General features: G+C 36.5%; 1 protein-coding gene across 2 annotated transcripts in view; it reads right to left on the reverse strand.

Annotated features, from left to right (window-relative positions):
- Window positions 1-13,140, reverse strand: part of PALS1 (protein associated with LIN7 1, MAGUK p55 family member) — a 63,756-nt gene that overhangs the window by 24,822 nt on the left and 25,794 nt on the right. For both annotated transcript variants that reach the window (XM_063644413.1, XM_055291357.2), the window contains 4 exons: window positions 10,345-10,422; window positions 9,684-9,830; window positions 9,237-9,398; window positions 8,214-8,291 (listed from right to left, as the gene is read on the reverse strand). In XM_063644413.1, coding sequence (XP_063500483.1) covers window positions 8,214-8,291; window positions 9,237-9,398; window positions 9,684-9,830; window positions 10,345-10,422 — 465 coding nt within the window. The remainder of the gene's footprint in view (window positions 1-8,213; window positions 8,292-9,236; window positions 9,399-9,683; window positions 9,831-10,344; window positions 10,423-13,140) is intronic.

Here is a 13,140-nt window from a genome sequence, read left to right on the forward strand (position 1 = left end):
CTGGTCTTGAACTCCTGACCTCAGGTGATCCACCTGCCTTGGCCTCCCAAAGTGCTGGGATTACAGATGCGAGCCACCATGCCCAGCCTTAGCTTTAAGTGTTTTACTCTCACCATAATTGAGGTTATATGTAATAAAGATAATACCAGTCTGCCCCAAAAGGGGCACTCTTTAAGCGCTCTTTAAGCACTTGAGACACTGAATAAAATGAGTACTGTAGATGACAGACTATATGAAATTGGATAAAATGCTAAGTGATAAAGATAGACATAGATAGATAGATACATAGACAGACAGATAAATGGCTTTTTAAAAAAAATTTGGCTTATCATTAAAGAATATTTTTTAATTTCAAAGAAATATTTTATTAACTTCTGTAAATAGGAAATAAAGCTGAGTCCTAATATACGAACTGAAACTAAGGTTAAAAAATGATCTAGTTAAAAATACAAAGATATAAAAGTTAAACAGCTACCAGTAAAACTTAAATGTTATTATGCCTTTTGGGAGTAACTTTTGATATACAAAAAATACACATTATCATAAGTGTATAGCATAGTGAATTTTCACTAACTAAACAGACCTGTGTAACTAGCATCCAAATCAACAACCATCATATCACCAACACCTCAGAGGCCCCACCTGGTCTCTCAGTCACTACCCATCCCATCCCCTCCAAGGATAAACATCATCCTGATTTCTAGAAACACTGATTATTTTCCCCTGTATCTTAATTCATATACATGGAATAGCATAGTACATAATCTTGTACCAAATATAGTTAAGATACTACACCAAATTTGAAAGTGTTGTGCCTCATCCTAAATGCAAAGTGCCCGAAAGAGCCTTGTTCTAGATGTGAAAAAATAGTTTTTATTAAAATCTTGAAATCTTTGTCAGTCAGCACTAAAAATGAATTTTAGAAAGTTGTGTGGGATAGCAGTGAATCAAAACACAGTTAAGAGACTGAGCAAAAAGATTACACAAATTTATAATCTTGGCATGAGGAAAAATCTCATATGTCGTATTATCTAGAAATTTTTTAAAAAATATGTGCTTGAGCACCATCCTATCAATTAATAATACTTCTAGAATCTGTTTGTTACTTTTTTGCCAAAAAAAAAAAAAAACCTTGAGAATCTAAAAATGGAATTTTAGGAATCACTTGGAGTAGTGGGAGAGATCAATTTTACCAGATTTTTCAAAGATCAAATCAAAGTGCTTGTCAATTTTGATTGACAATTTTATCAAATCACTTTCTGAAAGCCTACCCAGCATGTTGTTTTTCAAAGTGTTTTTGCTTAGATCACCTGCCTAGGATGTTTATTAAAATGCTGAATTCTCATGCCACACCTCAGACTCTCAGACTCTGAATTTTAATTAGGTTCCTTGGGTAATTATTAGGTACAGCAATCTTAGGGAACTACCACCCTGAAAGAAATTAAGACCCGTGAGGAGGGAATATCTACATTTATGACCATTGCCATAGGCTAACAAAATCACCCGGAGATGCTTTTCCATGTACTCTTGCCTATGCAGTTCTCATCCCTTAAGTATTCTGATTTTTTTTTTTTTTTTTTTTTTTGAGACGGAGTCTTGCTCTGTTGCCCAGGCTGGAGTGCAGTGGCGCAATCTCGGCTCACTGCAAGCTCCGCCTCCCGGGTTCACGCCATTCTCCTGCCTCAGCCTCTCCGAGTAGCTGGGACTACAGGCGCCCGCCACCACGCCCGGCTAATTTTTTGTATTTTTAGTAGAGATGGGGTTTCACCGTGGTCTCGATCTCCTGACCTCGTGATCCGCCCGCCTTGGCCTCCCAAAGTGCTGGGATTACAAGTGTCAGCCACCGTGCCCGGCCCAACTATTCTGATTTAACTGGCTTTGAATAGGGCCCCTCTTTGTGTAGGCTGGGAAGAGAACACGCTTTACTTATGTGACAAGTTTATCTAGTCCCATCTAAAATATACCCTAATATTAAGAGAAAAAGCTCTTACTTTCCTAAAATTAAGAGGAAAAAGCTCTTATTAATTTTTCCTAAGGAAAATTTATTTCACATCAGAAAAATAAATGATTTGAATGAGTTAAAGTCTGGGTATTGCCTTAAAAGATACTATATGACTTCTATCCATATATTCCACTGATTAATTCTTACCAGTTCTAGAAGTTATCTCCACCAATCTTTCCTGTTAGTGGCGAAATTATTTTGTTTCTCATACAGCAACAAAAAAAGCCCCTTTAAAATGAAGGAGATAAGCTGACCCTCATAGGAAAGGTCCAGGGCCTCATAATGCTATAATAATGTTAGAACAGTATATCTGATCAAAACAGTATTTGGCTTCTGAACAAAACAAAATCTTCTGTTTACATTTCAAATTGTAGAACTGTTTGGACACAATTATCTTCCAGCCCAACATTTTCTTGTTCCTTTTTTTTTTTTGAGACGGAGTCTCGCTCTGTCACCCAGGCTGGAGTGCAGTGGCGCAATCTTGGCTCACTGCAAGCTCCGCCTCCCGGGTTCGCGCCATTCTCCTGCCTCAGCCTCTCCGAGTAGCTGGGACTACAGGCACCCGCCACCACGCCCGGCTAATTTTTTGTATTTTTAGTAGAGACGGGGTTTCACCGTGGTCTCGATCTCCTGACCTCGTGATCCGCCCGCCTCGGCCTCCCAAAGTGCTGGGATTACAAGCGTGAGCCACTGCGCCCGGCAACCCTTTTTTTAATATCTATAAGCTATTCGCATTTGAAGTCCTAATGATGAAATGGGGACAGGGTACAGGGATGACTCATCAGTTTATTTACATGTTTTTTAGGAATCCAGTGTTCCAAAATATTGTTTTTCAACCAATCAAGAAGGCTATTAGAATTACTTATTAATAAAACTTGTCCTATATTGTAATTTGGGATAGTAAGTAGAGTAGTACATATATAAAATATGGGAGGGGGCATGTTCAATGTTTTTTAATTGATAAAGGTACAAAACAAAATTAGCTGGTGGCACAGTAGATGGTACTTGTACACGGTACAGGGTAGCTATAATCCCAGCTACTTGGGAGGCTGAGGCAGGAGAATCACTTGAACCCGGGAGGCGGAGGTTGCAGTGAGCCAAGATGGCACCATTGCACTCCAGCCTAGACAACAGAGTGAAACTCCGTCTCCAAAAAAAAAAAAGAAAAAAAGAAAAAAATATTTGGAGAGTACTGATCTAAAACTCAGGATCTATATTCCACTTGCTCAATGGACACTCCTTTGGAAAAGTATAAATTTGCCACAACCACCTGGACAGTGTACTTGGGAGACAACTTTGGGATTAGCTTAATGGACAAGTTAGTAACCGTGAAGGTAAGGCTATCACATTGGTGACGCCCTCAAAATCAGAGAAGAAAAAGACAGAAAAAAAGGGAAGTTTGGTTTTTCCCTTTTCTATTATGTCTAAGTATTGGGTTGGCTTTTATACTTTTTATACTGACTTTTTTTTTTTTTAAACGGTTAAGTTCAGGGATACAACTGCAGGTTTGTTACGCAGGTAAACTTGTGTGTTGGAGGTTTGTTGTACAGATTACTTCATCACCCAGGTATTAAGCCTAGTACCCATTGGTTACATTTCCTGATCCTCTCCCTACCCCTACCCTCTACCCTCCGAAAGACCCTAGTGTGTGTTGTTCCCCTTTATGTGTCCATGTGTTCTCATTATTTAGCTCCCACATATAAGAGAACATGTGGTATTTGGTTTTCTGTTCCTGTGTTAGTTTGCTAAGGACAATGGCCTCCAACTCCATCCATGTCCCTGGCAAAGGATATGATCTCATTTTTTTATGGCTGCATTCATATTCCATGGTGTACATACACCACATTTTCTTTATCGAATCTATTGTCGATGGGCATTTAGGTTGATTCCACATCTCTGCTACCAAAATATTTTTTCTTTGTAATTTTTATTTCTGTATCTCTTACTATCGCAGATTTATCTTTAACTCTTAAAGTTCATTGTAGAAGAGAAAATAGTGAAAGTGAGTCAAGGAAAGCCTTTACAGCACCAAGCAAGTTTTTAAGTATCTCCACACAACACCAGAATTCCTCCTTTCCCCACATCCACCAAGAAATAAATGTCTTTGTTAATACATTTTTATACCTATAATGGGAAAGCAATGTATTTGATAGCAGTGGTTCTCAACTTTTCTTTACAACACAGTTATCTCTGTAGTGCCTGGCACAGAGTACATAATCGTAATAATAGCTTATATGTATTAAACAATCAATAATCTGTTAATTTTCTGGTACATATTCTGTACCATGACTAATAAGCAATGTGATCCTTCTTCATTTAAATACATTCCTTGTTAGACTATGGCATTAGACTAAATGAAAAAAATCCCATTCAGATAAAAGTCTATTATGTCCTCCCTACATATTATTATAGTATAGAATAATCTAAAGTTTTACAAACTAGTCTGGGAAATCCAATCCTTCCTTTTTTTAAAAAGGCCAAGAGAAGGAAACTGTACAGTTTGAATAATGTATCCGTTTCCTAGATCAAATGTGCCAGTTACTCAGGAAGTGAAATACAAAGGTGCCAAGACTCTTGCCCTCTGCTACTGAAAGAGCAGCCACTGATTGCTATGTGTGATACAAAAGAAATTTAAGAACTCAAGAGAGCACTTCTCCTGACACAGCTTATTATTGCCATACATGACATTACAATTCAACAAGTGATTATATAGGGGTTTCAGATAACACTTATTTTGTATATCTGTCTTAAACACATTTCTAACATCACAAAACATAAATCAGAAAGATATCTGCTGCTGCTCTCAACAGACGCTGACCTGTACCATAATGATACTCAATAAATTGGTTCTAATTTCTTTAGATTATTAATTCCATAAATAATTATTCTGCATATGTCAACCAAGATTATGATTTCCTATTACTGTTTCCTTTCTGGACAGCCTCAATGAGCTTTAATGACAGCAGTTCATTTTAAGCCAGTTAGGTTTGATAAAACTTGGCAAGATATATTGCAATTGAAAGTTATTCATAATAAAAAGAGAAAAGAAGGGACTGGGCACGGTGGCTCACACCTGTAATCCCAGCACTTTGGGAGGCCAAGGCCTGGCCAACATGGTGAAACTCTGTCTCTACTAAAAATACACACACACACACACACACACACACACACACACACACAAAATTCAGCCAGGCGTGGTGGCAGGCGCCTGTAATCCCAGCTATTTGGGAGGCTGAGTCAGGAGAATGCTTGAACCCAGGAGGCGGAGGTTACAAGTGAGCCAAGATCGCACCACTGTACTCCAGCCTGGGCGACAGAGCAAGACTCCGTCTCAAAAAAAAACCAAAAAACAAAAGAGAAAAGAAGGAAAAGAAAAATACGGCACATCACTCTATTCTGAAAAGATCCCTACTTTAAATACGAAAATAGGCCGGGTTCGGTGGCTCACGCCTGTAATCCCAGCACTTTGGGAGGCCAAGGCGGGCAGATCACCAGAGGTCAGGATTTCGAGACCAGCGTGGCCAACATAGTGAAACCCCATCTCTGCTAAAAATACAAAAATCAGCTGGATGTGGTGGCATGCACTTGTAGTCTCAGTTACTAGGGAGGCTGAAGCAGGAGAACTGCTTGAACCTGGGAGGCGGAGGTTGCAGTGAGCCCAGATGGTGCCACTGCTTGCCTTGGTGACAGAGTGAGACTCCAAGTAAAAACAAAAGAAAAAGCTGCATTTTAAAAGGGATAGACGTGGCATTTTGCTCTTTCTCCCACTTTCTTCCTTTTTAAGCTACTTCATTTTCCAGTTAAGTAGTTCCTGAGATTTGAGACTCCAAGTAAAAACAAAAGAAAAAGCTGCATTTTAAAAGGGATAGACGTGGCATTTTGCTCTTTCTCCCACTTTCTTCCTTTTTAAGCTACTTCATTTTCCAGTTAAGTAGTTCCTGAGATTGTTCACCATGAACCTACATTCCTTTGGTCTTCAGATTAAACCAGCCTTTTATTCTTAATCAATAATGAAAGGTGGTGGTTAAATAACCACTAAAGGGCAAGTTATTTCATTCTTAGGTTGAAACAATCTGTGTAAGTTAATTGCTTTGATATTCTGTTTTGCACACAACGAGAATCAACAAGTTTCAATGTAACACTTCGATTAATTCTATCCATGAAAAAAATGGCTTTTCTTTTACCGAATTCCAGATTCTGCATGAATAGCAGGAAAAAAAATGTTGAGAAAACATGTCTTGGCTGGGCATTGTGGCTCACGTCTGTAATCCCAACACTTTGGGAGGCCGAGGCAGGTGGACCACTTGAGCTCAGGAGTTCGAGACCAGCCTGGGCAACACAGTGAAACCCATCTCTACCAAAAGTACAAAAAATTAGCCAGATGTGGTAGTATGCTTCTGTGTTTCCAGCTACTAGGGAGGCTGAGGTAGGAGGACTGCTTGAGCCCAGGCAGTCAAGGCTGCAGTGAGTCGTGATCACACCACTGCACTCCAGCCTGGGCAATAGAGCCAGATCCCACCTCAAAAAAAAAATGCCTTAACTTCTGACATTTATTCTCAAAAGACAAGTCATTTACTCAAGAGGGATGGATTATTGTAGATAAGTAAGTAGGAGTATATTCCAACCCTCCTCTGTTGTTTCCTCAGTTTGCAGAGTTACTTTTGAAGTTCAGGGCTTATACACAGAAGAGATACAGGGAACAGCACAATGCACAGAGAATCAAGCTGTTTAAATTCAAAGACAAACTATATTTCCTCATTTCTCTTCCTGCAAAAAATTGTAAACATAAAGTAGGTTGCAGACACAGTATCAACTTATGTTCTGTAAAAAATGAAGGGAAAACATGGAATGATAGCCAAACTATAAAGCATACCTGTGATGAAATATTGAGAGAAAAATGAAACTGTGTTCTTTCTCAAACTGCTATAAGAATTACAGATGCAATACATCAAGCTTCCATGTTAATTCAACACTTTAAAGTCTATCATTTTTAAATAGCTTTATTGACATATAATTCATATACAATTCACTCGTGTACACAATTGGATGGTTTTAGTATATTCACAGATTTGTACAATTATCACCACAAACAATTTTAAAACATATTTATCCCCTCAAAAAGAAACTTGGTACTGATTAGCAATCACCATTCCCTCATAACTCCTCATCTCCACATCTAAGGAATTACTAATCTGTTTTCTCTCCTATGGATTTACCTATTCTGGACATTTTATATAAATGAACCAATACATGGCCTTTTGTGACTGGCTTCCTTCGCTCAGCATAATTTCTTCAAGGTTCATCCATGTTGTAGCATATATCAGTATTTTAGTCTTTTAAAATTATCAAATAATATCCCATCATACATACATATTTTGTCTTTCATTCATCACCTGACAGATATTTGGGTTGTTACTATTTTCTAGCTGCTATGAATGCTGCTGCTATGAACATTCATGTAGACGTTCTTACGTGAATATATGTTTTCAGTCCTCTTGGATATATACTTTGGAATGCGATTGCTCGACTGTATGGTGATGGAGCCTAACTTTTAATAGATCGAGCTGAGTAAATGTCTAACGGAACAATATACTCTAAAATAAGGGTTGCACATATTTTTTAAAAGCACTTGCCCTACTCCATACTAAGTTAAGTAAACCCACCTATAACTATAAAAAAAATTCTGAAACTGAAATTATTTTCTACTTTTTATTTTAAAAAGGTGCAGAGTTGGCTGGATGTGATGGCTCTCACCTGTAATCCCAGCACTTTGGGAGGCCGAGGCAGGCAGATCACGTGAAGCCAGGAGTTCAGGATCAGCCTGGCCAACATGGCAAAACCCCGTCTCTACCAAAAATACAAAAATTAGCTGGGTGTGGTGGCATGCGCCTGGAATCCCAGCTACTCAAGAGGCTGAGGCAGGAGAATCATTTGAACCTGGAAGGCATAGGTTGCAGTGAGCCAAGATCACACCACTGCACTCTACCATGTGCAATAGATGGAAACTCCATCTTCCACCTTCCAAAAAAAAAGGTGCAGAGTTTACTAATTTAAAACATTGATATTTCATATTTATTTAAATAAAAATGATTGAATTTATCTCTATTTGAGTACAGGAAACACTTAGTGACACTTCTGTAACAGTAAACAGTAACAGAAGTAAACAGCAGCCATGGAACACATAAATAATGAACATTTAAAAATCACTTACTACTGTTTCCTTGGCAGGAGGCGGCTTGATCTGTTGACTGGGAATCAGAACAAAAGTCAAAGTACCATGCATATCAGACTGTAATAGAAAGATCAGGTTATTTTTTAAATTTGCATTTATGAAAATCATTCCATGATTTTATGATCTATATTCCCTAAACTGGACTATTTCAGAACCCCTCCACAGACTTAAATGACCAGCAGCACTTTGCTCTACCAAAGCAATGAATGGGGCTGGATGAAAATAAGTGTGTGAAGATGTCTCTAGATTTTACAACAGAATCAGTAGATAGTAGAGATTCCACTGTAATAACGGATGCTGAATAACTAGGACCATAAATCTAGTCTGCGGGTGTGTACAAAGTGATCATAAATTGCCCTCAAAAGATGTCTAGAAATGATTTTCTGATTATACTAGCACTATCCAACAGAACTTTCTCCAGTGATGGAAATGTGCTATTTCTGTATCTTAATAATGGTAGCCATTAGCTACATAATGCTTCTCAGCACTTGAAATGCAGCTAGTGTGAATAAGGAACTGAATTTTAAATTTTACTTAATTCAAACAGAAATAGCTACATGCAGCTAGTGATTATTATACCGGACACTGCAGATCTATAGTGCTGTTATTATCTAATATTATTAGGAAAACAACAATCAATTACAGATAATAAAAGAACACAAAAAATCATGAGGACACAGACTTTGTTTTGTTACTGTTTCCCAAGTAGCTAGTGCATATTAGGCACTCAATAAATATGTACCGAGTGAATTAATGAGTTATATTACTGATTCCAGAAAAATAAAATATATGTGATAGTGATACATCAGAAAGTAAAAAAGTATCAGTGGTACCACCCAAAAATAAAACTGCTAACAAATACTGTGGAACAGTTACATCATGGAAAAATCAGGCTAGAAATCATCTAGTGCTCTTAACAGTTATTTTAAAAATATTTTATTCTAAAGTCTAATAAGAGCTTTCTAAAAGCTATCAATTATTCTTCTAGCTGTGTCAACTTACCAACAAGTCAAAAACTTCATTGACATCTTTCCCCCGAATTTCAATGCCATTAATCTCTAGAACTTCATCTCCTTCATGCAACAGACCACTTTTCTCTGCAGCACCCCCTTTTACTATCCGGCTAATGATGACAGAGTCCATTTCATTACGAACTGTAGCACCCTAAAATATATATATATGTATGTATAATTTAAAAATAAAAATAGTTAAACATTTATTTTTAAATTCTATTTTTTCTATTCGACAATACTAACCTTCAGTTATCTTAAGAAAAAATTTGTTTACACAACTAGAGTAATCATAATTAGATTTAAAAGTTGACCATTTCCCCCACATTTTCTGCTTCAGAAATACTCTACTCATTAGAATTCTGAAATTAACCAGACTTTTAAAGCACACAACAGCAGAAAAATGCACTTGTTTAAAAACAGTATGTGGGACACTTACCAAGGGAATATCACGAGCCTTTTCTATACGAACTATTTTTACAGTTTCTCCTCCATACTGGCCAATACTTTCATAAACTCTCTCATCTGTAATGGGCTCTAGCTGCATTTCCTGCTCAGCAACCTTATCGTGGGCCAGTAAAAGTGCCTGTTTCAAAGAAATCCATGGCATTTTAAGTAACAGCATGATTTATTTCTGCAGAGTGATTTTTAACCTATGTACATAGTATTCTGACCATTAAATCTTTAAAAGTGCTATAATTAATTAGAGCTAATAATAAAGATGCGTTAAGTATACTAAGGGCATACTCTGGAATGGGTTATGAAAGTCTAAAATGCTTATTAAACTTCGTAAGATAACATCAATGTAAAGGTCTAAACACCCTAGATAATTAAAACTTACAGAAAATACAACCAAAGGGGGGAAGAATTTTTGCCTAATTTTTAAAGAAAAAGTTGTTTCAAAAATAATTTGGTTCATTTTAAATCTGAAAATATATAATCCAACAATAACTACTATGTTATAGATGGGGTTGTAATCATCAAAATAGGCTAGAGAATGTCTGACATCTCTTCCAGCCCTGGAGTCTTTGATTTAAAAAAAAAAAATAAAAGAAGAATGCTGGAAAAACCACACATATAGTATTCTGTCCATTTTCTACCTGAATATGTGGAGTATTCAGCAAAGCAGTTAGTTCTTGTCCTTCCTTATGATGAACTGGCTTCAAAACAGTTTGTACCTAAGAAACAAAAATAAAGATTATTCTTCCTAGATTATAGGAAGTATCGGTAGCACCTGTATGCAGCGTCATATTTTTTTAAATACAAATTAAAATAATAAAAATACTTGTAAGAAAGAAAATCACTAAAAAGAATTATGTGAGTTTTCAATCTTGTTATTATGGATAAAACAACAGTATTTCTTATTAAAAAACACTAAATAAGATTTTGGTACTTATGCCTATAGACAAAATACTTCCATCTTGAAAGTTTCTCCCAACATACCATAAAATTCATTAATAATAATTACATAAGAAAAACTGTCCTAACAGTTACCTTGCTATTTTATAGTTTTTAAATCATTTATGTGACTATTTAAAATCAGAGATGACAACTTAAAGAGTTATAATCAGGCTGGGCGCAGTGGCTCACACCTGTAATCCCAGCACTTTGAGAGGCTGAGGCAAGCGGATTGCTTAAGCCCAGGGGTTTGAGACCAGCCTGGGCAACACAGTGAGACCCTGTCTCTATTTTATAAATTTTTTAATATAATTAAAAAAAGAGTGACAGTCTAACAAGATGAATTTATATGAGTGTAATGGAACAATCACCATAATATAATGGATTACATTAAATTTCCCACAGTCGAGAAATCTTTGTCTTCCTAGGATAAACTCCCCTCAGTTATAAATTTTTTTAGCCTGTTTCCTTATCTTTGGAATGGCACCTACTATTTATGGTGCTTCAAAGACTGATTAAGAAAATCTTAAAACAGGCCAGATGCAATGGCTCACACCAGTAATCCCAGCACTTTGGGAAGCCAAAGCAGGCAGATCACTTGAGGTCAGGAGTTCGAGACCAGCCTGGCCAACATGGCAAAATACTGTCTCTACTAAAAATACAAAAATTAGCCAGGTGTGGTGGCATGTGCCTGTAATTCCAGCTACTCAAGAGGCTGAGGCATGAGAATGGCTTGAACCCAGGAGGTAGAGATTGCAGTGAGCTGAGATGGCGCCACTGCATTCCAGCCTGGATGATGGAATGAGACTTTCTCAAAAAAAAAAAAGGTAATTCATAATTAATACAGGAACCCAGTAATTCTATACCTTTTATGGCTATTTTAAATCATTTTATCAGTAATTTCCCTATGAAACCCAAGAGATGATAATTTTGGGATTAATTAATTTTACCACAGTAAGTGGATCAAAGCAATGACAGTACCAAAACCAGTCTGTCCTCAGGTTTTGGTACTTAGAAAATTATATTTCTAATTGTAGAGTTCTATATGTATAAACAGGACGGCAGAGTAAATATTATCTTCTTCAAGAACGCAACTAAAATCTTACAATGGACAAGCCTTTAAGGCTTTAAGACCCAGGATTTAAGAATGTGGGTAACTAAAAGTTGTTTTTAAAAGAGGGTATTTTCTCTTTTAAAGTTTATCAAGTCTACATTAATTTTAAGTGAAATTTGTAGTGTTGGTCATACACCTTTTGATAGCTGAAGAAACTCTGAGGATGGAAAGATAATTCTGGATTAAAAATGTACCAAGGGTGTACAAAATACACTGAGTCAGCTCAGTAATAATTTTCTGTATTAGAGATTTTTTCCCTATTCCCACTTTTAAGTCAGTTCCTAAACATCTCTGAGATCTTCCCTTCTAAAGAAATTTAGAACTCCCGTGTTTACCCACTGCCCTACTAACCTATATGTTGCTTATTCTAGTGTCAACACATATCATCAGCTACTTCTACAATGGTGTTAAGGAATTAAAAGGCTATTTTATTCTACTGCTCCTTTCCATTGGCCTATAAAAATGCTCTAATCCCTTATCTTTAAAAATACCCTTTCCTGACCTTGTACTCTTCTTTAGCTATACCACTTTTCCTTGTTTTCCTTCAGAGGCAAGATCCTTTTGTATTTTAAAACTAATTATTTTTTTAATTATAAAAATAATGTATGTTAAATGTGAAAAATCAGAAAATTGATAACCAAAAGGAAGGAAGTAAAAGAATGGACTTTTATTATACTTAGGGATAATCACTTTGGTATATATCCTTTCTACATTTTTCTACTTGTTTTTACCAAAATATTCACCTTGATATATGCATCTGACAAAGAACTTGTAGCCAGAATATATTAAGAACTCTTACAACTCAAGACGATTAAAATGGAAATAAGATCTGACCAGATATTTCACAAAAGATAGAAAAATAGCCAATACACATATAGAATAATGCTCAATATCATTAGTCACTATGTAAATACAAATCAAAACAAGATGCCATTACCTACCTACTAGAATCATAAACAGGAAACAACCCAAATATCCGTCAATAGGTAAGTGGTCAAATTGTGGGATATTCAAAGAATGAAATGATACTCAGCAATTTACAAACTACTGATACAAGAACAACATGGACGAATCTCAAAAACATTATACTAAGCAAAAGAAGTCTGACAGAAAAGACTACCTATTGTCTTATTACATTTATATGAAATGTCCACAAATGACAAATTTGTAAAACAGAAAGCAAATCAGTGGATATTCATAGGGCCTGAGGATTGAAAGAGGTGATTGTCGTCTCAACGGGCCATGGGAGAGAAGCTCTGTGGCGTGATGGATGCTTCTACAACTTGATGGCAGTTGTATGTTTTACAGATGTACATATATGTCAAAATACACTGAACTATACAATAAAACACACTCATTTTAAGTGCATGTAAATTATATCTCA

The sequence above is a fragment of the Symphalangus syndactylus genome, chromosome 8, assembly GCF_028878055.3.
Source record: "Symphalangus syndactylus isolate Jambi chromosome 8, NHGRI_mSymSyn1-v2.1_pri, whole genome shotgun sequence".
Taxonomy (NCBI): domain Eukaryota; kingdom Metazoa; phylum Chordata; class Mammalia; order Primates; family Hylobatidae; genus Symphalangus; species Symphalangus syndactylus.